At 42.1% G+C, this 20,156-nt stretch overlaps 1 protein-coding gene across 2 annotated transcripts in view; it reads left to right on the forward strand.

Annotated features, from left to right (window-relative positions):
- Positions 1 to 5,644: 5,644 nt before the first annotated feature.
- Positions 5,645 to 20,156, forward strand: part of LOC131203776 (tubulin-specific chaperone cofactor E-like protein) — a 94,833-nt gene continuing 80,321 nt past the window's right edge. For both annotated transcript variants that reach the window (XM_058194377.1, XM_058194376.1), the window contains exons 1-4: positions 5,645 to 5,778; positions 15,226 to 15,356; positions 16,489 to 16,638; positions 18,203 to 18,342. In XM_058194377.1, coding sequence (XP_058050360.1) covers positions 16,503 to 16,638; positions 18,203 to 18,342 — 276 coding nt within the window. In that variant the 5' untranslated portion in view covers positions 5,645 to 5,778; positions 15,226 to 15,356; positions 16,489 to 16,502. The remainder of the gene's footprint in view (positions 5,779 to 15,225; positions 15,357 to 16,488; positions 16,639 to 18,202; positions 18,343 to 20,156) is intronic.

Consider the following 20,156-nt stretch of genomic DNA (forward strand, 5'->3'; position numbering starts at 1 on the left):
TGTAAGACACAGAGAGCTGTTTTATTCTGCTCTTGGGCACGCTGAGCGCTGAGTAAAAGCCGTTTTCAACTGACCTTTCTTCTTCCTACTCACATGGAAATGAACTTCAGGCTTTTGTTAATTTTCCCGGTCCATTGATAAAATGTGGTAATTCTAGAAAGATCTCTCTTTAGATCCCAGTGGGAAGAGAAGATTAGATCAATTCAAATATAATGCCTTTATTATCCTTTTTAAATTGTTTTACTGTACCTTTCACCCATTACAGGCCTTCAGCTTCAGAGCCGCAAGAGGCACCTAAGTGAGGATTGTAGATCTAGTCTTCCTCTGTTCCATGTTAAAATGGCCACCTTGGGCTTTTGCCAAATCTAGCTCTTAACACCGGTTATACGAGACTCCCCTACGATAAGTAAAATACTAGGAGCTCTTTCTGTAATGAATGTTGGATGAGCTTTGATTTCCAAACGAGTTAATTTACATTCAACCTTAAAGAGATTTTTTTTTTTCCCCTGGGAGTCCAGTTTGAGATTTGACTTCTGGATGCATTAATATATTGATGAGAATGATGGGTTATCTCTGATCTCGGTGGATGCAATTACTGAGATTTCAAGTTCTGTTAAATCAAAACAGAATGCTTTTGCAGTTCCCAGCCCATGTGAAGGGATAACGTTTGCATTGACAACAAGGGAGGTGGGACCAATCGTTTTTTTATTTAGGTCACCTGTGTCTGCTTGGAGTGACAACTTTATCTTCACTGGTTTCTTAGAAAGGAAAACACAATGGCCTTTTCACGCTGTGAAAGAACAGAGGGGGCCTTTTCATTTTTCTACTCTATCTGGTTATCTTCAAGAAGAACATTTATTTGCTTTTTATACCAGTTCTTTTCTAGAGCGGTGAGGGCAAACCTTGCAGATAAATAGCTATTTGATTGAATTGATCTTTATTGTTCCAATTCAGGTTCTTATTCATGTGCGCTATTTATCTTAAGCTGCTAGCAAAATGTTGTAGGCTTCGGATTCAAATTTTATTACTTTGAGGGAATCTTTCTTCAGTTCAGAAATCCATATCTTCTAAATCAGACTCCTTTGCTTCTACATTTTACTCAAGCAACATACATTCTACTTTCCACCCTCTGCATGAGACGCAATTGTAGTTTTTGAACTAGCTTTGTAAGATAGCAACAGCATTTAGATTTATATACTGCTTCACAGTGCTTTACAGCCCTCTCTAAGCAGTTTACAGAATCAGCGTATTTGTCCCCAACAATCTGGGTCCTCATTTTACTGACCTCAGAAGGATGGAAGGCTGAGTTAACCTTGAGCTGCTCAGAATCGAGCTCCTAGAGCGAGCAGTGAGTTAGCCTGCAATACTGCATTCTAGCCACTGTACCACCATGGCTCTTTGACTAAATCATGGCTGTCAAACTTGTGGTGTCACTTTGCCGTCACGTGATGGATTTTCCCTTCGCGGAGCTGAGGTGGGCGTGGCTTGCGTGTGACATAACCGGCCCGCAGGCCGCCAGTTTGACACCGTGGGCTAGATTTAAGTCTGCAATGGAATACTGGATCCTAGGATTTAAGTACATTAATTTATAAGCCCATTTTTTTATTCCTTGGTAAAATGACAATGGAGAGTTTAATAAACCTATTAAGATGATAAATTAAAATTAGGAAGCACCCTGCATATTAAAGAATTCATATTTAAAATATACATCAGCCTTGGAAAATAATATATTTTAAAAATGGAAGAACAGCAACAATTCCTGTTAGAATGTAATAAATACAAGTGGATAACAAAATTCATTTTGATACATGACCGCTATAAGATATTAATTCATTCCCTCAGTCACTGACCATAATAATGGACCAAATATTTGTGTACAGGGCGGGCTAATCATAAATGATCTGAAAAGTGAAGAAGACAGGAGTGGGCTTAAGAATAGGAAAAATGACCATTAGCTTCACTTAATATAAAGCACTGAATAGTTTCTAGCTATAATGCAGAAGAGAGAAATGTGGCTGGTAAAAAATTTTCACAATTGCATTAGAAAAGCTATGCTGGTTCGGCACCTCATTTTCAGTACAGGGATAATAATCCATATTTCAGGATTGTTTTAAGTAATGCCAGTTAAATGTATATGATGTACGTTTGAACCTAAAAATAACCACAGAGGAATTATTAAAATAAGTTTAATTTATTTTAACAATCTGCTAATCTTTCTGGTAGTTGCCAGTTCTCCAGAAGGATTCTAATTTTCTTTTTATATTGCAAAATATAATTCAATCTTCAAAAGTACCATGATGCATGACAGTAAATCAAGCTGATCTAAGTAGTATATTAAAATTAGTAGTGTTTTTCATTAATATGCCTAAATTATTATTTTTTTAAAAAAATATTTCGCAAATATGTAATTGGTTTCTTCCAATTACGGTTGCTTTACTTGTGAAAAGAGAAAACCTGTCAGAATTTGTATGTGATCTCAGGTAACATTGACAAGTTTTGCACTGTGCTTAGCTCTGAATGAACTAAGGTTGAAGGTAATTTATTCCACAGCCAAATGGGAATGCAAATCAGTGCAGAAGACCTCTGTGATTTCCAGTGGAAAGCTACAATGACTGATTTGTCTGATCAAAAAACATAGTTGTTCCAGATTCTATACCCATACTGCATTTATGAGTGACCTTAGAAAGGAAATTCCTGTTCTCATTTGCAGGAATAAACTGGGATACTAACACTTATGCAAAACCTTCAACTTGATACCTTGCCAGTTTATTTGCTCTGACAGGTTTAATTTTGAAGCTGTCTGAACCAGTAAGGCCTTGTAAATGTAAACTCTGGCATTTGAAACTGATAGCCTTCGGTAGTTTAAAAAAAAAAACTCATTAAAGCAACACTGACTAGGTATCAGACCCATCAACAATCTCATCCAAGTGGCATCCAGAAATATTGATAACATTGTTTGCTCACCAACTACTGTCTTCCTCATATACTCTCATGTGATATTTTATTTTCCCCCCCCATCTTTTATTCTCTGCTCCAACGGATAATTTGGTTTAGCATTCAATAATCAAAACTATCCACTACTCATTATAAATATGATTGATGTACTTTTGGTTTCAGGAAAAAGGCATCAATAAGCCTTAACAACAGCAGCAGCGGCGATGGTGGTCATCTTGGTGTGAAAATAGGCACTCCCTGAATAGTTGAAGAAGGGGACTCACGAAGTCCCGTCCCCATGTTCCTGAGCTCTGGGGCACCCCAGTTTTCTGGGGCAACTGCCCTTCATCTCAAACAGGGGTCCTACCAATCCTAAGAAAGAAGAATTTAAGAGGTGGAAAAACATCCGGCCAACATTCAGGGTTATATTTAAAACTCTCATCCCGCCTGTTTCAGCAGAAAAACAATGAGGGGGGGGGCTTTTCAGGGATACTCTTGGATTAATTTACTTTTTTTAAAAAAATATATATTTTTCTAAACAAAACATACATAAAAGCATCCTCAATACAAACAACATGTCGGTTGGTTAATTACAAAATTTTGTGCAATTTCACCATATTCATAATATGTGATTTATCTTATTTTGCATTTTACCAATCTAATGCAGGGGTCTCCAACCTTGGCAACTTTAAGGCTTTGTGGACTTCAATTCCCAGAGCTCCTCACCAAGCTTTGCTGGCCGATGAATTCTGGGAGTTGAAGTCCACAAGTCTTAAAATTGCCAAGGTTGGAGACCCCTGATCTAATGTATATCCAAATGTTTTAATCAATTAATCTTTTGTTTAACTATAAGTGTTTCTTCCCTAACTTCATGTAAAATGTTCTAGATTTTACCATTCATTATCATTCATTTCCTTATCTTAATTCAAACCAATAATAATACGTTACATTTTGTATATTTCAACAATTCTTACATTATAAGTATCTCTATCAAACTTTTTTTTAAAATTTGCATTTATATCCCGCCCTTCTCCGAAGACTCAGGACGGCTTACACTATGTCAAGCAATAGTCTTCATCCATTTGTATACTATATACAAAGTCAACTTATTGCCCCCAATAATCTGGGTCCTCATTACTTCTATGCTAATATGCTAACTTCATTAGCATATTTTTTATCTAGTCATTGATAAAATAAATCCCATATCTTATTATATTGTTTATCTTCCTGTTCCCTGATTTCAAATGTCAATTTACTCATTTCTGCACATTCCATTATTTTCTTGATAATTTCGTCTTGCATTGGTATTTTCTCATTTTTCCAGTTTTTTGCAAAGACAATTCCAGCTGCTGTTACTACATTCACAATCAATTTACTTTTTAACCTTGCGTAAACCCCCCCCACGCCCCATTTAGCACCGATTTCATTCAGAAACTAAACCAGCTTCAGCACCTGGCGTGGGGACAGCCACAGCAGATGCTTTTTCACCTTAAATTAGGCCAGCCAGCTTTTGTGGCTTACCATGGGTAACAATAACAGGATCGGAAGGGACCTTAGAGGCCATCTAGTCCAACCCCTTGCTCACGCAGGAGACCGGTACTAGGGATTCGAACCACCGACCTTTCTGATCGGCAAGCTCAGTGTCTTAGCCACTGAGCCACCATGTCTATGCCAACAAATTGGGGTTTAAACAAGCCAGGAGACTCCCAAAGGGGCTTCCTTCCCCCACCCCCCCCAAGAGTCAACTGGACTTTCTGGGGTTTTCTTGGAAGACGTTTCGCTTCTCATATGAGAAGCTTCATCAGTTCTAACTGAAGTGCTTGACTGACTGGACCTCTTGTGGCTCAGACTGTTAAGAGTCTGTTATTAACACAGCTGCTTGCAATTACTGCAGGTTCAAGTCCCACCAGGCCCAAGGTTGACTCAGCCTTCCATCCTTTATAAGGTAGGTAAAATGAGGACCCAGATTGTTGGGGGGGCAATAAGTTGACTTTGTATATAAATATACAAATAGGATGAAGACTATTGCTAACATAGTGTAAGCCGCCCTAAGTCTTCGGAGAAGGGCGGGATATAAATGTAAATAAATTTTTTAAAAAAACTGATCCCCAACATTCAGTCAGAACTGGAGAAGCTTCTCAGATGAGAAGCGAAACGTCTTCCAAGAAAAACTAGAAAGTCCAAGTTGCCTCATGGGGGTGGGGGGGGGAGAAGCACCTTTGGGAACAACGGATGACTGAGAATCTCCATAGATACAAGCCAGGAGACTCTATAGAGCAGGGGTCTCCAACCTTGGCAACTTTAAGCCTGGAGGACTTCAACTCCCAGAATTCCCCAGCCAGCTTTGCTGGCTGGGGAATTCTGGGAGTTGAAGTCCACCAGGCTTAAAGTTCCCAAGGTTCGAGACCCCTGCTAGAGAAAGCGCAATTGAAACGACCGTTATTTTTTTTCCCCCCCCTCAATTAAGGGCGTCGCGCGGAGTGGGGGGGGCAGATTTTCAAACGGAAAGAGGCGGGAAAAACCGTTGGGCCGCGCGACGACCGTTAGGGAGGGAGGGAGGGAGGGCGGGCGAGGCCGCGGGGCGCATGCGCGTCTCCCGCAGCCCTTTTCCCGGCGCCGCCGCCGCGTCTCCCGGGCAACGGCGCGCGGCTCCCGCCTCTCACATGAAGGGAAGTCACGTGATGTTTGGTTTTTATTTCTCCGGCTCCCTCCTCCCCTCCGGTCGCGCGCGCTGCCTCGCTCCTTCTTCCTTCCCATCCCGGCCGAGCGAGCGAGCTGTTTCCGGGTCAATGCAGGACGCGGCCGCCGGACGGGGAGCGTAAAAAAAAAGCGGCGGGGGCCTCGGTGAGGAGGGGACGGGGCCGGAGGTTGGGAAGGCGAGAAACGGAGGGCCCGCCGCCACCCGCCAGTCCGACCTCCTGGCCTGGAGGGGAAGGGAAAGGGTTTAACGAGGCGGGGGAGACGAGAGACAGATAGACGACGCTCCAGTGGAGCCTCCTCGTCCAGCAGCAGTCTACCTTGAGCTCCTACAGCGCTGGAGGAAGGGGAGGCCGGACCGCCCCCCCCTTTCTTGGGGAAGGGGCCCTGGTTGGAAACAGTGGGCTGAGGTGGGGGGGTTGTGAAGACAAGAAAGGCTGTGGTCCAGTGGAGCCTCCTTGTCCAGCAGCAGTCTATCTTGAACTCCTAACACACTGGGAGGGGGGGGGATGACTCCTGGAAGGGGAGGCTGGATTCCTCCTCTCCCTCTTGGGGAAGGGACCCTTGTTGGAAACAGCAGGCTGAGGGGGAAGGGAGATGAGAGAGGCTGCTGTCCACTGGAGCCTCCTTGTCCAGCAGCAGTCTACCTTGAGCTCCTATAGCGCTGGAGGAAGGGGTGGCCGGACCCCTCCCCCTTTCTTGGGGAAAGGGCCCTGGTTGGAAACAGTGGGCTTGGGTGGGGATTGTGAAGCCGAGAAAGGCTGTGGTCCAGTGGAGCCTCCTTGTCCAGCAGCAATCTAAAAACGCTGGGGGGGGGCGATCCCTGGAGGAAGGGGAGGCTGGACTCCCCCTCCCCCTCTTGGGAAAGGGACCCTGAGGGGGAAGATGAGAGAGGCTGCTGTCCAGTGGAGCCTCCTTGTCCAGCAGCAGTCTACCTTGAACTCCTACAGTGCTGGAGGAAGGGGCGGCCGGACTGCCCCCCTCCGTTTCTTGGGGAAGGGGCCCTGGTTGGAAACAGTGGGCTTGGGTGGGGGGTGAAGACGAGAAAGGCTGTGGTCCAGTGGAGCCGCCTTGTCCAGCAGCAGTCTACCTTGAACTCCTAAAACACTGGTGGGGGGGTGACTCCTGGAAGGGGAGGCTGGATTCCTCCTCTCCCTCTTGGGGAAGGGATCCTGGTTGGAAACTGGGCTGAGGGGGAAGGGAGATGAGAGAGACTGCTGTCCACTGGAGCCTCCTTGTCCAGCAGCAGTCTACCTTGAGCTCCTACAGTGCTGGAGGAAGGGGAGGCCGGAACCCCCCACCCTTCTTGGGGAAAGGGCCCTGGTTGGAAACAGTGGGTTTGGGGGGGGGGTTGTGAAGATGAGAAGGCTGTGGTCCAGTGGAGCCTCCTTGTCCAGCAGCAATCTAAAAACGCTGGGGGGGGGGCGATCCCTGGAGGAAGGGGAGGCTGGATTCCCCCTCCCCCTCTTGGGAAAGGGACCCTGAGGGGGGAGATGAGAGAGGCTGCTGTCCAGTGGAGCCTCCTTGTCCAGCAGCAGTCTACCTTGAGCTCCTAAAACACTGGTGGGGGGGTAACCCCTGGAAGGGGAGGCTGGATTCCTCCTCCCCCTCTTGGGGAATGGGGCCTTGGTTGGAAACTGGACTGAGGGGGAAGACAGATGAGAGAGGCTGCTGTCCACTGGAGCCTCCTTGTCCAGCAGCAGTCTATCTTGAGCTCCTACAGCGCTGGAGGAAGAGGCGGCCGGACTGCCCCCCACTTTCTTGGGGAAAGGGCCCTGGTTGGAAACATTTGGCTTGGAGGGGGGGTTGTGAAGACGAGAAAGGCTGTGGTCCAGTGGAGCCTCCTTGTCCAGCAGCAGTGTAAAAACGCTGGGGGGGGGGCGATCCCTGGAGGAAGGGAAGGCCAGACTCCCCCTCCCCCTCTTAGGGAAGGGACCCTGGTTGGAAACTGGGCTGAGGGGGAAGGGAGATGAGAGAGACTGCTGTCCACTGGAGCCTCCTTGTCCAGCAGCAGTCTACCTTGAACTCCTAAAACACTGGGGGGGGTGACCCCTGGAAGGGGAGCTCTGGATTCCTCCTCCCCCTCTTAGGGAAGGGACCCTGGTTGGAAACAGTGGACTGAGAGGAGGAGGGGCAGATTGCGCCCCCCCCCTCCACCACCCCCATGTATCCCTATGCGAGGGGCAGTCAGTCAGAGGATGCTTTGCTGGGCATCCTTTCTCCAAAGGACAGAAAGATGCTGGTGGCTTTCTGGGAAGAAGAAGAAGAAAGTAGTGGATCCTTGAGGGGTGGGGGCTGCAAAGGAGATCGGCCAGCAGGTGCAGACCGGCCTCTCCATCCCTAGATGTACTTTCGAAGCACAAGAGGTGGAATTGAGTCCAGGCAGGCTTCTGTCTCCTTGGAGGCAGCTGACGGGTAGCTGGTGAGAAGAGAAGGTCAACATCATCATAATTAGCAGTAGGGGGAAAAGCAGGCCTGGAACAGGAAAAAAAAAATCATGAAAAAATCATTGGTTCAAAGAGGTGAGAAACCACAGTGGCTTCAAATGCCTGCTTCATTTGCATTTCCACACATACCACAACTTCCAATAGTTGATTATTGGAGGGGGAAAAAACAAAACTCCCATAGATATTTTTTTTAAAAAACTAACAGTCTGATTTATAACTTTATTTAGGTACCCAGTGATTGAATTTCATTTTTGATTTGTTAACTTCTGAAGGCCTTTATGACTCAAGGAGCTTAGTAAATTAATGTTTTTCCATAGGCCTTTCAGGTAAAATGGTAACATTGATACATTGGTGCAGATAATAGTAACATTGATACATTGGTACAGATAAAATATTTTCTTTGGAGACAGACTGTTACATGGTGACAGTGGCTGTTGCGTCTGGCATCTCCTGTCTTGAAGCAAGCAAGATCCGCTAGGTTTTTCAAAAACACCGTAATACACAATTTACCTTATAGGAAGTATCATGCAGTATCCTGTCCCTGACATTAATCCTTTAAATGTGCATGCTTCTGTATTTCCTAATAATGAACCCCATGGCTGTGGTTTCCTTTCCATCCCCAGCCGTTCAAATGGTGAATGTCCTTGAATAAATATTAAAAGCATAACTATGATAGCGTAATTTGGTGAGTTATTAGTATGTTGCCTTCAGCAATGTGAGAGGAGTTGCAGAAGTCTGGGAGGAAAAGCATGAGTTGTATCATCCAAGGACCATCTGGTCCATCTATTTCCGTGTGTAGAACATGGCATCTGGTTTTCAGAAGCACACAATCTCTGAGCTCAGGAAAGGCAGCGCCTTAATGCTACCAGGCTTTTAGTATTTAAAAGAGTCAACTATAATTTTTCCTTGTTGCCATTTATAAAAACTGAGCTTATTGATCAGCTCATTGCATTGCATGAAGAACGTCTTAAATTGAATCCTTCCATATTCTATTTAGAAAAAAGTAGAGGTGACAGGAGAAATTTTTCAGTGGAATCTGGTAAATCCACTGCCAGTTAGAGTAGGTAATTCATCTAATCTGGTGGATCAGATTGTCCAAAAGGATCTAGAAAAAAACTGAATCCACAGGAAGACCATATATACAGATTAGATTAAATTTAAGAGATAATTCTGTAAAAGACAATGACATCTGTACTTTATGACAGTTACAGGAGTCTTCAGAGCAACCATTGATAAAAAAAAGTTTGAAATAAAGTTTGTATTTTATCAGGAATTGGACAAATAAATACAATTTCCTGTATAGGTTCTTGTTATAAATAGGATCATGATGATATTTAATGTGCCCTTGCATCTCAGATTGTCAAAGTCAAAAAATAAGCTTATTTATTTCATAGTGTAGAGCAGGTTAATCCAGGAAATGAACTATCTTAAGCAATTCATAATAGACTCCATGTTAGGGTTTGAACTTTCTGTTTAGAATAGAATAGAATAGAATAGAATAGAATTTTATTGGCCAAGTGTGATTGGACACACAAGGAATTTGTCTTGGTGCATATGCTCTCAGTGTACATAAAAGAAAAGATACGTTCATCAAGGTACAACATTTACAACACAATTGATGATCAATATATCAATATAAATCATAAGGATTGCCAGCAACAAGTTATAGTCATACAGTCATAAGTGGAAAGAGATTGGTGATGGGAACTATGAAACGATTAATAGTAGTGCAGATTCAGTAAATAGTCTGACAGTGTTGAGGGAATTATTTGTTTAGCAGAGTGATGGCCTTCGGGAAAAAACTGTTCTTGTGTCTAGTTGTTCTGGTGTGCAGTGCTCTATAGCGCGTTTGAGGGTAGGAGTTGAAACAGTTTATGTCCAGGATGCGAGGGATCTGCAAATATTTTCACGGCCCTCTTCTTGATTCGTGCAGTATACAGGTCCTCAATGGAAGGCAAGTTGGTAGCAATTATTTTTCTGCAGTTCTAATTATCCTCTGAAGTCTGTTTTTCTTGTTGGGTTGCAAAACCGAACCAGACAGTTATAGAGGTGCAAATGGCAGACTCAATAATTCCTCTGTAGAATTGGATCAGCAGCTCCTTGGGCAGTTTGAGCTTACTGAGTTGGCAGAAAGAACATTCTTTGTTGTCCTTTTTTAATGATGTTTTTGATGTTAGCTGTCCATTTGAGATCTTGCGATATGATAGAACCCAGAAATTTGAAGGTTTCTACTGTTGATACTGTGTTGTCAAGTATTGTGAGAGGTGGAAGTATGGAAGGGTTTTTCCTAAAGTCTACCACCATTTCTACGGTTTTGAGTGTGTTCAGTTCCAGATTGTTTTGGTTGCACCACAAGGCTAGTCGTTCGACCTCTCGTCTATATGCGGATTCGTCATTGTCTCGAATGAGACCAATCACTGTTGTGTCATCTGCGAACTTCAGTAGCTTAACAAATGGATCATTGGAGATGCAGTCATTGGTATACAGAGAGAAGAGAAGTGGGGAGAGCACACAGCCTTGGGGGGCCCCTGTGCTAATTGTACAGGTATTTGATGTGATCTTGCTTAGCTTCACCTGCTGCTTCCTGTTTGTTAGGAAGCTTGTGATCCACTTACAAGCCTGTTCCGGTACCTGTAGCTGGTTTAGCTTAGGTAGAAGAGTGTCTGGAATGATGGTATTGAATGCTGAACTAAAGTCTACAAAGAGGACCCTTGCATAGGTCTTTGGAGACTTTGGAGTCTTTGGAGACTGTTAAGATTTTCCTATCACATTATCTGCAGTTTCATCATTTGTAGCATAGATTTAAATGACACTTGCAGAGAGCTAGACATACTTGTCCTCTGACAGTTAGTTGTATTAATATATTGGCAAATAGGTGCACCTGGTGAGATTGTATTACCTGTTTCTTGGTAAAAGTTTTTTAAAGGCAAGTGGCAGCATCTTACTGAATAGCATTAACATTCTTCCTGTTTTCTGGCTTACAAACTGAGGCAAAGATTGAAGGTTTAACTCTGGTCAGGGCTTGAGAGGGAAATTGTCTCAAACCCATTTTAAGACCTTCCTTACTTTCATAATGGAAGAAAGGTAGTTTGAAAGATAAAACATCACCTGAGAGCAAATGGAGTTCTATTATAAGATTGTTATTTTATAGAAGCACAAATAGGTAGCTAACGTACCTAGATCCCTATCCTCCTCATCACAGCTTTTCTCTTTCAAGTATTAATATTGTTAGAGGCAAAGTATTTTCTAAATGCTGTTGACTATCTATCTTGTCTAATATGCTTGAAAATATTTTCACTGGCTTTTAACTATCTTGAAAAGTGCATAACTTAAAAAAAAGTCCAAAAAGAGTTTAGTTTAGTAAAAATTGGAAGATTTGTTTTGCTATATTTGTAGCAAGTGTCAAAGGGTCTCATCTTAAGCATTTAAAAATTAAAAATTATGGATAGCAGATGCCTCATCTGCATTTAATAACAGACATTTAAAAAAAAATTAAGTTGCATTCTGGGAACCATTTGGTTTTCTTAGTCAAAGCTTTATTTTACCAGAGAAGGAAAATGGATTATTAACACTCAGAAAACCTTGGTAATGGTATAATACTGATTTTTGGGAAAAGCCAACAAATGTTTCCACTCATGTTTATATTTCTGTTTCCTATCCCCAAAACGAAGCCCTCCCTCATTTTTTCCTCCACTTTCCAGAATGGAAAGTTTGGTTTTGACTTTGGTTACAAATGCTCCTTTTCAGAAGGAACAAAAGTTACTCTGTTTCCACATTTTAGAATTATTTTTGTTGATGTTTTGAAGTATGATTACTTTGATAAATCAAGTGATCGATACAACAAGCCTTTGTAATGCTATTGTTAAAGTTCAGTGTATGAAATACTTCCATGTTGAGTGATACTTTATGAACCTTTCAGAGATTTATTTTTGGAATGGGCTGAAATTAACTGTTAGACTAAAACTCTAAAATGTCCACCTTTTTTTGAAAAGGTTTGATTTTAAAAGCATTTTGTTTCAAGCTTGTATACTGCAAGCCTGCATAGTATACAGCCTGGGGGCTACATATGACCCACCAAGCAACCTTTAAAAAATAAGTACTATAATAAATTTAGAGCTGTCACTGCAGCCCACGCTAGTGCTTCTACTGCCATGGAGCAGCTGATCAGTATTTCTGTGCAGCACATAAGAATGTTCGATATTACCAATGCAGCTTTTCCCCCCTCAATGAGTTGTGCAGGTCTGGAATAGCGTAACCACTACCAGCACCTTAATATATACCAGCAGCTTATCTTCAGAAAGGCGTCCAAAATCCAAGTTTTAGATCCTATAGAATTATTTCATGAACCTTAGTGTGTGGTTCTCAACAACCTTGGGGCATTCGAATTGTGGATTCAGTTTTAAAACTGGGAAAGGATTTGCCCTTTAAGTTTATATTCTAGTTTAGGGGAACGCCAATTAGATTTTGCATTCTTTTATTTATTTTTATTTATTTATTTTGTCACAACAATATATATAAGCATCACACAAAAAGATTATATAGTATATAAACATATATATTAGGAAATATAAGGAGGTATAAGCATATATATATATATATATATATATGAAGAAAAGAAGAAAAACAATAGGATAAGAACGATAGGCACGTTTGTGCTCTTATGCACGCCCCTTATGGTCCTCTTAGGAATGAGGTGAGGTCAATATTAGAAAGTTTTTGGTTAAAGCTTTTGGGATTATGAAAAGAGACCACAGTCAGGTAAAGTGTTCCAAGCACTGATGATTCTGTTACAGAAGTCATATTTTCTGCAATCTAGATTAAAGCGGTTAACATTAAGTTTAAATCTATTGGTTCCTCTTGTATTATTGCAATTAAAGCTGAAATAGTCTTTAACAGGAAGGACATTATAATAGATGATTCTATGAGTTAAACTTAGGTCTTGTCGAAGGCGACGGAGTTCTAAATTTTCTAAGCCTAGGATTTCAAGTCTGGTGGGATAAGGTATTTTGTTGTTTTCAGAGGAGTGGAGAACTCTTCTTGTAAAATATTTCTGGACATGTTCAATTGTGTTGTGGACATGTTCAATTTATGTTGGCTTTCCCAAGCCATCCAACTAATTTTTTTTATGCTCTTATTGCACTTTCGATTTTTATTTTCAAGGCAGTGGGTTATATTACTATTTTGCCAACTGGCATGATTTCCCAGAGAAGTTTTAATATTGAAATCTTTTTTTCCTTGTTGGCTAATTAGATGGGAGCATAATGGTATACTTGTACAGTGAAACCTTCATTTATTAAACCTTGATACAACTAACCTTTCATGCAGTGGAGCAGATTTCCATGGACAATTTGTGTAGTGGCATCACTTAAATGATGTAATTAGTATAATGGTATCCCATGAAGGATGTAAATCACTAGAACAACTTACTTTATGTAGGTTCTGTGAGTAACAGATCCTCTCCCTGCCAAATTAATCCCTTGAAACAAATTTTCTCCATAATTTACCTTCCTCTTTTTCTCTCTTTTGATCAAATAATTTTCAGTTTCTTGTTCAATCAGAAAAGTAGCGATCCATCATCACCACTTAGTAGTTTTTATACACCATCAAGTTGAACAAGTCCACACATTAAAAAAAAGATTAAAAATACAGAAATCAATCCCTCCCATGCCCAAACTCTGCAGTAACAATAAACAAAAAGAAAATGTTAGCCCATCAATAATGTCAACAAAATCCATACAAATTATGTACCAAATGTCCAATTAAAGAATATGGCCTCCAGTGCCTTGCAAAATACTTAGAACACAAGATGTAGCTTTGGAGGACATAATGTTCCAAAAAATGAGGCCACTGCGGTGATAGATGACCTTGGTGTCCATATACCTTTGCTGTAAAGCAGGAAGGCACCCTAAGCCTCCAAATGTTTTGTTTTGTTTATTTATTTATTTGTCAAGCATGTATTAGATAACATATAAGTATAAACATGATTATGTATACATGAGATGGATACGAATAAAAGAGGACAGTTGGACAGGGACGGTAGGCATGTTGGTGCGCTTATGCATGCCCCTTACAGACCTCTTAGGAATGGGGTGAGGTCAAGAATAGACAGTCTAAGGTCAAAGTTTTGGGGGTTTGGGAAAGAAATCACAGAGTCAGGTAGTGCATTCCAGGCATTGGCCACTCTGTTGCTAATAATAATAATAATAATGTTTTAATTTGTATACCGCCCTTCTCCCGAAGGACTCAGGGCGGTGAACAGGCAGATAAAATACAAACATACACAATAGTTAAAACAACCCTTAAAAAACTGATTTAAATTTGCCCAAAAATTTAAAATAACAATACACCCCATAAAATTACAAAAATTTAAAAACCCATCAAATTCAATTAAAATTTAAAAGTAAAATCAAGCTAGTCCAGCCATACGAAATAAATATGTTTTAAGTTCGGGGCGAAAGGTCCTAAGGTCAGGTAGTTGTCGAAGCCCGAGGGGAAGTTCGTTCCACAGGGTCGGAGCCCCCACAGAGAAGGCCCTCCCCCTGGGGGCCGCCAGTCGACACTGTTTGGCTGACGGCACCCTGAGGAGTCCCTCTCTGTGGGAACGCACCGGATGATGGGAGATAGAGGCCGGCAGTAGACGGTCCCGTAAGTAGCCCGGTCCTAAGCCATGGAGCGCTTTAAAGGTGGTAACCAATACCTTTGAAGTGCTGAAGTCATATTTCCTGCAATCAAGGTTGGAGCAGTTTACCTTAAGTTTGCATCTATTGTGTGCTCAGGTATTGTTGCCTGGGTAAGCTGGGCAGATTCTGCTTGAGGGAATCAAGCTGCTAGCTGTTGACAGCCTTACCTGACAAAAATTTTCCAGTTCCTGTTCACACAAAAAAAGAGATTGTAGGAGGAGAGCTCTGCTAGTCTATAAAACTCTGGTAGCACTCATTCCGAGTCAACAGTTTTTATTCAAAGGCATAGACTTTCATGAGTCGCAGCTTACAAAAACTTATGCTTTTAACAAAAATTGTTACTCGGAAAAGGTGCTGTCAGATTCCTGGAAAAAAAATGTGCGAGTTAGATAGCATTGTTTCTTGAGTTCACTGATGCTGTTTTAAGTTCCTGCTTTTCTTCCATTCTCTTATCCCTTCCTGTGCAGGGAATTACATGGATGTGTGATCTTTTCCCTCGGAAAAATACAATGAAGGGCTAAGAAGATTCCCAGAAACTCATACAACTCATGTAACTCCTGAGAGAGCTGATGCTGAAACTAAAAAATAACCATCTTATGTAAGTGGGGAACATCTGAGACATTCTGCACTATTTATTTTTGCGGGATAAAATAATCCACCAATCGGAACATCTTACATAAGATGCCCTCCTAAGATTTAAAGAATTTGGGCACCTTTTCCCTTCAGTCTCCCATGTGAATGTCCAGGGTTTAGCTCATGTTTCCATCACTTCATCTGCTTTAATTCCAGGAATGGAGGGAAATAACTTGGTTTTGTTGCTGCTACAATTGAACAGTTGGGTGATCTACTGTACATCACTCACACATTTACCTTCTGCCCATCTCTGGTGTTGATTAATTCTTTGGTATCTTAAATTTGTGTGTTATTTCTATTCCCATCTGCAAAATATTGATATATGCAACAAATTGGAACAACACAGATACACCTTACAGATTGAATGTTTTATGCCCAGCATCTGTTCACACTAGAAAAATGAAGAAGAAAGTGGTATGTTTGTATAAGTTTATAAGACCTACAAATACTACCTTTACGTCAAGTTATTTTATTGGTTTAGAATAGTATATTCTGTGCTGGTTGAGTTTTGAATATGTTCCACATCAGAGATTTTGTGACTGAATTCAGAAATTTACAAAAAGTTTTACCCTCCATTCCTCTTTTTTTCCACAAGCATATATTTTGATAGTAGTTTGAATGGTTTAAGGAGCTAAATTGCACATGTTTCATTTTGCCCATTGGGATCTCACTTACCTGTTCCTGACCTTCTTGAGTGGCTACAATAGGATGCTTCTAAGCCTCATAAGTTTCTCAGATGTCTTCTTTCAAGCTTGAATATCTAGGCCAGGGGTGTCCAACCTTGGCAACTTTAAGACTTGTCTAGCTAGGGAATTCTGGAAGTTGAAGTCCAGAAGGCTTAAAAGTTGTCCAAGTTGGACATACCTCATCTAAGCCTTCATCTTAACAAGAGCCACTCTGAAAAAGTTCCTTCACATTTGATCTTGGAGTACATTTGCTTTTTTAATAGCATCTTTACTGTATGAGGCTTTCCAAATGTTTAGTGAATTTAATACATTCCCTCACCCAAATTAAAACGGAAGGTGTTTTGTCTAAAGATGTGTTTTACATTTGCCAGTTGGAAGGAAGGCATTTATTTCCCATCTTTTGAACCACAGCATTTCTGGAAGGGATGATGGATCAGCCCAGTGGGAGAAGTTTCATGCAAGTTCTTTGTGAAAAATACAGCCCGGAAAACTTCCCTTATCGTCGTGGTCCCGGAATGGGCGTGCATGTCCCGGCTACACCTCAGGGTTCCCCTATGAAAGGTACAGGTTTTGGCTGCATTTTTCTTTTGACTTCCCTAGAGCAGGGCTTGGATTAAAATTTATTATGTTTACTCTTTGTTCTCCCTCTTCTGTGAGAGGGATGAAAGGGAAACAGAGTTCCTTTCTGGACTGCAAAGAATTTTTGGGTGCACTAACTGTTTATTTGCTCCTTCCTCCCTGACCTCCACCCTCAATTCTGATTTTGAATTCCTGTCAGGTTGATCACAGGTTGATCACAGACATTCCCAAAGAGGAAATACAAACCAGGTTATTTGGGTGGAACTGAGAGTAACTGAATGTGACAGAAAAGAACAAAAGAAACTTGAGTCAGTCGGGGACAAAATGTATTGTATGTCACTCAGAGTTAACCTTTCCAGAGACACCTTAAGAAAAAAAAAATCTTCTGATTTTTTCATTCAAGTACCTCAAAAAGATGGAAAAACTATCTTGGCCCTCAGTCAAGGTTATGTTTTTATTAAAATGCTTCTATCCAGCAAAATATCACAGTGTATGCCGCAGCATACTGTTCCCTTGTTCAATGTGCGCATCCTCATTACCCGTTTCTTATTAGCAACTCCCCTAATGAAAAAGGCAAAATTAAAGTTTTCCTTTATGACGGTAATCATTGCAATTGTCCCAGGAAATCATCTTTTATATGAAGAAAGAAGATCTCTCTCTATCCTTGCATCTTTCATATTGTCTCCAAAGTTACTATTATTTTGTTAGATTTCATTTCCAGAAATCTGGAATTTGGTTTCACTGATTCCTGAAACATTAATACTGCTTCTGAAGAACCCACTGAAAATAGTATTAGGGTAGATGATAAGAAACTATGAAAAGATATTAGTTGGTGTTCATCAAGTACAAACGTGGAATCCAGAGAAGGATGTCTAGGAGAAATTTATCGTGTTTTACCTTTTGACATAGTCATCCTAAACCAGGGGTGTCAAACTCGATTGAGGGCCACATCAGGGTTGTGTTTGATCTCGAGGGGCCAGCTCAACATCACTCATCTCGGGGGAGCCCAAGCGCTCTGCCAGCAAAAAGGGCTCTCACGCTCCATTTGTTTTTGCTGCAATGGCCTCCTGCAACCCTCTGCCAGCGAAAACAGAGCTTGTGGTGTTGCATGCGGGCCCCCCGAATTCCATTTTCACTGGCAGAAGCACTGCAAGCTGGTCCTTCGCTGTTTCCAGGGTAGCCCTGCGGGCCAGATCTAAGCACCCTGTGGGCTGGATCCGGTCCCCAGACCTTGAGTTTGACACTCCTGTCCTAAACCAAATAATTACATTAATTAGCCCTTAGGACATTCTAATTTACAGTTTCATGTATTCCAGAGTCACTTTTCACTTCCATCCAGCAAAGAGCATCATGGATTGCATAATAATAAAACAGTATCTTTTAAAAACAGCCACATCAGGTACAGTTCATCAGACACGGAATCTCATTTTTATACGGCATTTTTTTAAAAATGTATTCTGGATCAGAATTGCTTGGATGGATAACATTGCTCTGCAAAAACGAGAGAGTCCTTATAAGGGCCTCCTGTCGGTTCTGCTTTTTTCAGACCGCCTCAACCTGCCAAGCGTGCTGGTGTTGAACAGCTGTGGGATCACCTGTGCAGGAGACGAGAAGGAGATAGCTGCCTTCTGTGCTCACGTATCTGAACTGGATCTTTCTGACAACAAATTAGAAGACTGGCATGAGGTAAAGCAGCTTATGCGAACTTCATTCTGAGTAGTAACAAGAACAGCTGGCTTTGCTGCAGGTAGAGATGTCTGTTCCGGATGGATTCACATGTGCATCTGGAATTATTGAAGCAAATGTCCTTGCCCGGGGTAATCCAAGGACTTGATTAATTTAGTAGTTTCTCCTTCCATTTCAAGGGATGCGGTGGCTCAGTGGCTAAGACACTGACCTTGATCTAAAGGTCGGCAGTTCAGCGGTTTGAATCCCTAGTGCCGCGTAACAGGGTGAGCTCCCGTTCCTTGTCCCAGCTTCTGCCAACCTAGCAGTTTGAAAGCACGTAAAAAATGCAAGTAGATTTGGCTGAGATGGCTAAAATCACAGCTTTTTTAAAAGACAATACGCAGGAAAGATATTTAATTGAATGGAAAAAATGGATTGATTATCTACAAAATAGATATCAGATTAAGAAATATCAGATTGCCTTTGAATAATTAGAAAGTTATTTTATGTAATGGGGAGGGGGTTGGGAGATGAAAAGCTTTGGATGTGGTTATTTGGATTGGAAGGGAAAATTTTATTCTATGTTTGGTTTATGTATAACAATACCTTGTGATTGACCCGGGAAGCCGGGGGGGGAGGGGAAGGGTTTTTGGGAGGAGGGGAAAAAGGGGAAAATGTTTTTGTTTTTTAAAACTCTTTCAATTAAAAAAAAAAATGCAAGTAGAAAAAATAGGGACCATCTTTGATGGGAAGGTAATAGTGTTCCATGCACCTTTGGCATTGAGTCATGCCAGCCACATGACCATGGAGACGTCTTCGGACAGCTCTGGCTCTTTGGCTTTGAAACAGAGTTGAGCACCGCCCCCTAGAGTCGGGAACGACTAGCACATATGTGCGAGGGGAACCTTTACCTTTTACCTTTCATTTCGTATCCCAAACCTCAAACTTTCTCAAGCACCTATTCTTCCTTGCTCATCTCTCCTCTTGTCGTGTCCCACTCCTCCGCTGACGGCCGGGTCAGGGAAATCCGAATCAGGCTTGCCTCTGCAGCTCTGCCCAAAGTCCTAGCAAAGTCCTCAGAGCAGGCAGGAGACCAGTAAGTGACTTCAGCAAGATAAGTTCGACTTTTGCCTGACTCAGAGACTGCCAGAAAGTAGATCCTTTATATAGGCCATGGGGTGTGGCTCCATGACTCAGCACTCATTAAGGCCTGCCCCTCCCTTCCTTCTGTTGCCTCCGCCTATCCAATCTTCTGATGCGAGGATTACTCCAATCAGCTGTTGGTAATAAACCCTCCTCAGGCTCACATGCTGTGGAGGAGGGGGAGGGGTCTAGCTGCTCCGTTTGCCTGGGCATGGAGTCAGGGCTGGGGCAGGGAGGTGCTCCTTCTTCTGCACTTTGTCTGGGCATGGAGCCAGGACTGGGGCCGGGAGGCATACATTCCTCTGTGTTCGGGAGCAGATAAGAAGGCCCCGGCTGCTCTGAGGGCGGGCAAGACACAACACCTCTGAAGATTCTCTTCGGAGCTCCCATCATCAGCTTGTTGCCTTTAGCCATGCCTTTTACAGTGTCATAATCTCAGCTACCTTCCAAGAGTGGGAGGGAAGAAGATGTTCTCTGTTTCTCTGTCATTTTTCTTTCTTTGGGGCCTCTTAATGCCTGTGTCAGCGTTCCAGAAAAAAACCCAAGTAAAAATTCGGAAGCAAGCATCTTTCAAAGTTCTATTTACTAGGATAGGTAAACTGGCACACCTGGGAAAACCCGAATCTGAGAGGTCCAGGTTTCCCCTCAATAAATCAAAAACCCCAAGACCATCCCCTCACTCCTCAGTC

This window comes from Ahaetulla prasina, chromosome 9 (genome assembly GCF_028640845.1).
Source record: "Ahaetulla prasina isolate Xishuangbanna chromosome 9, ASM2864084v1, whole genome shotgun sequence".
NCBI lineage: Eukaryota > Metazoa > Chordata > Lepidosauria > Squamata > Colubridae > Ahaetulla > Ahaetulla prasina.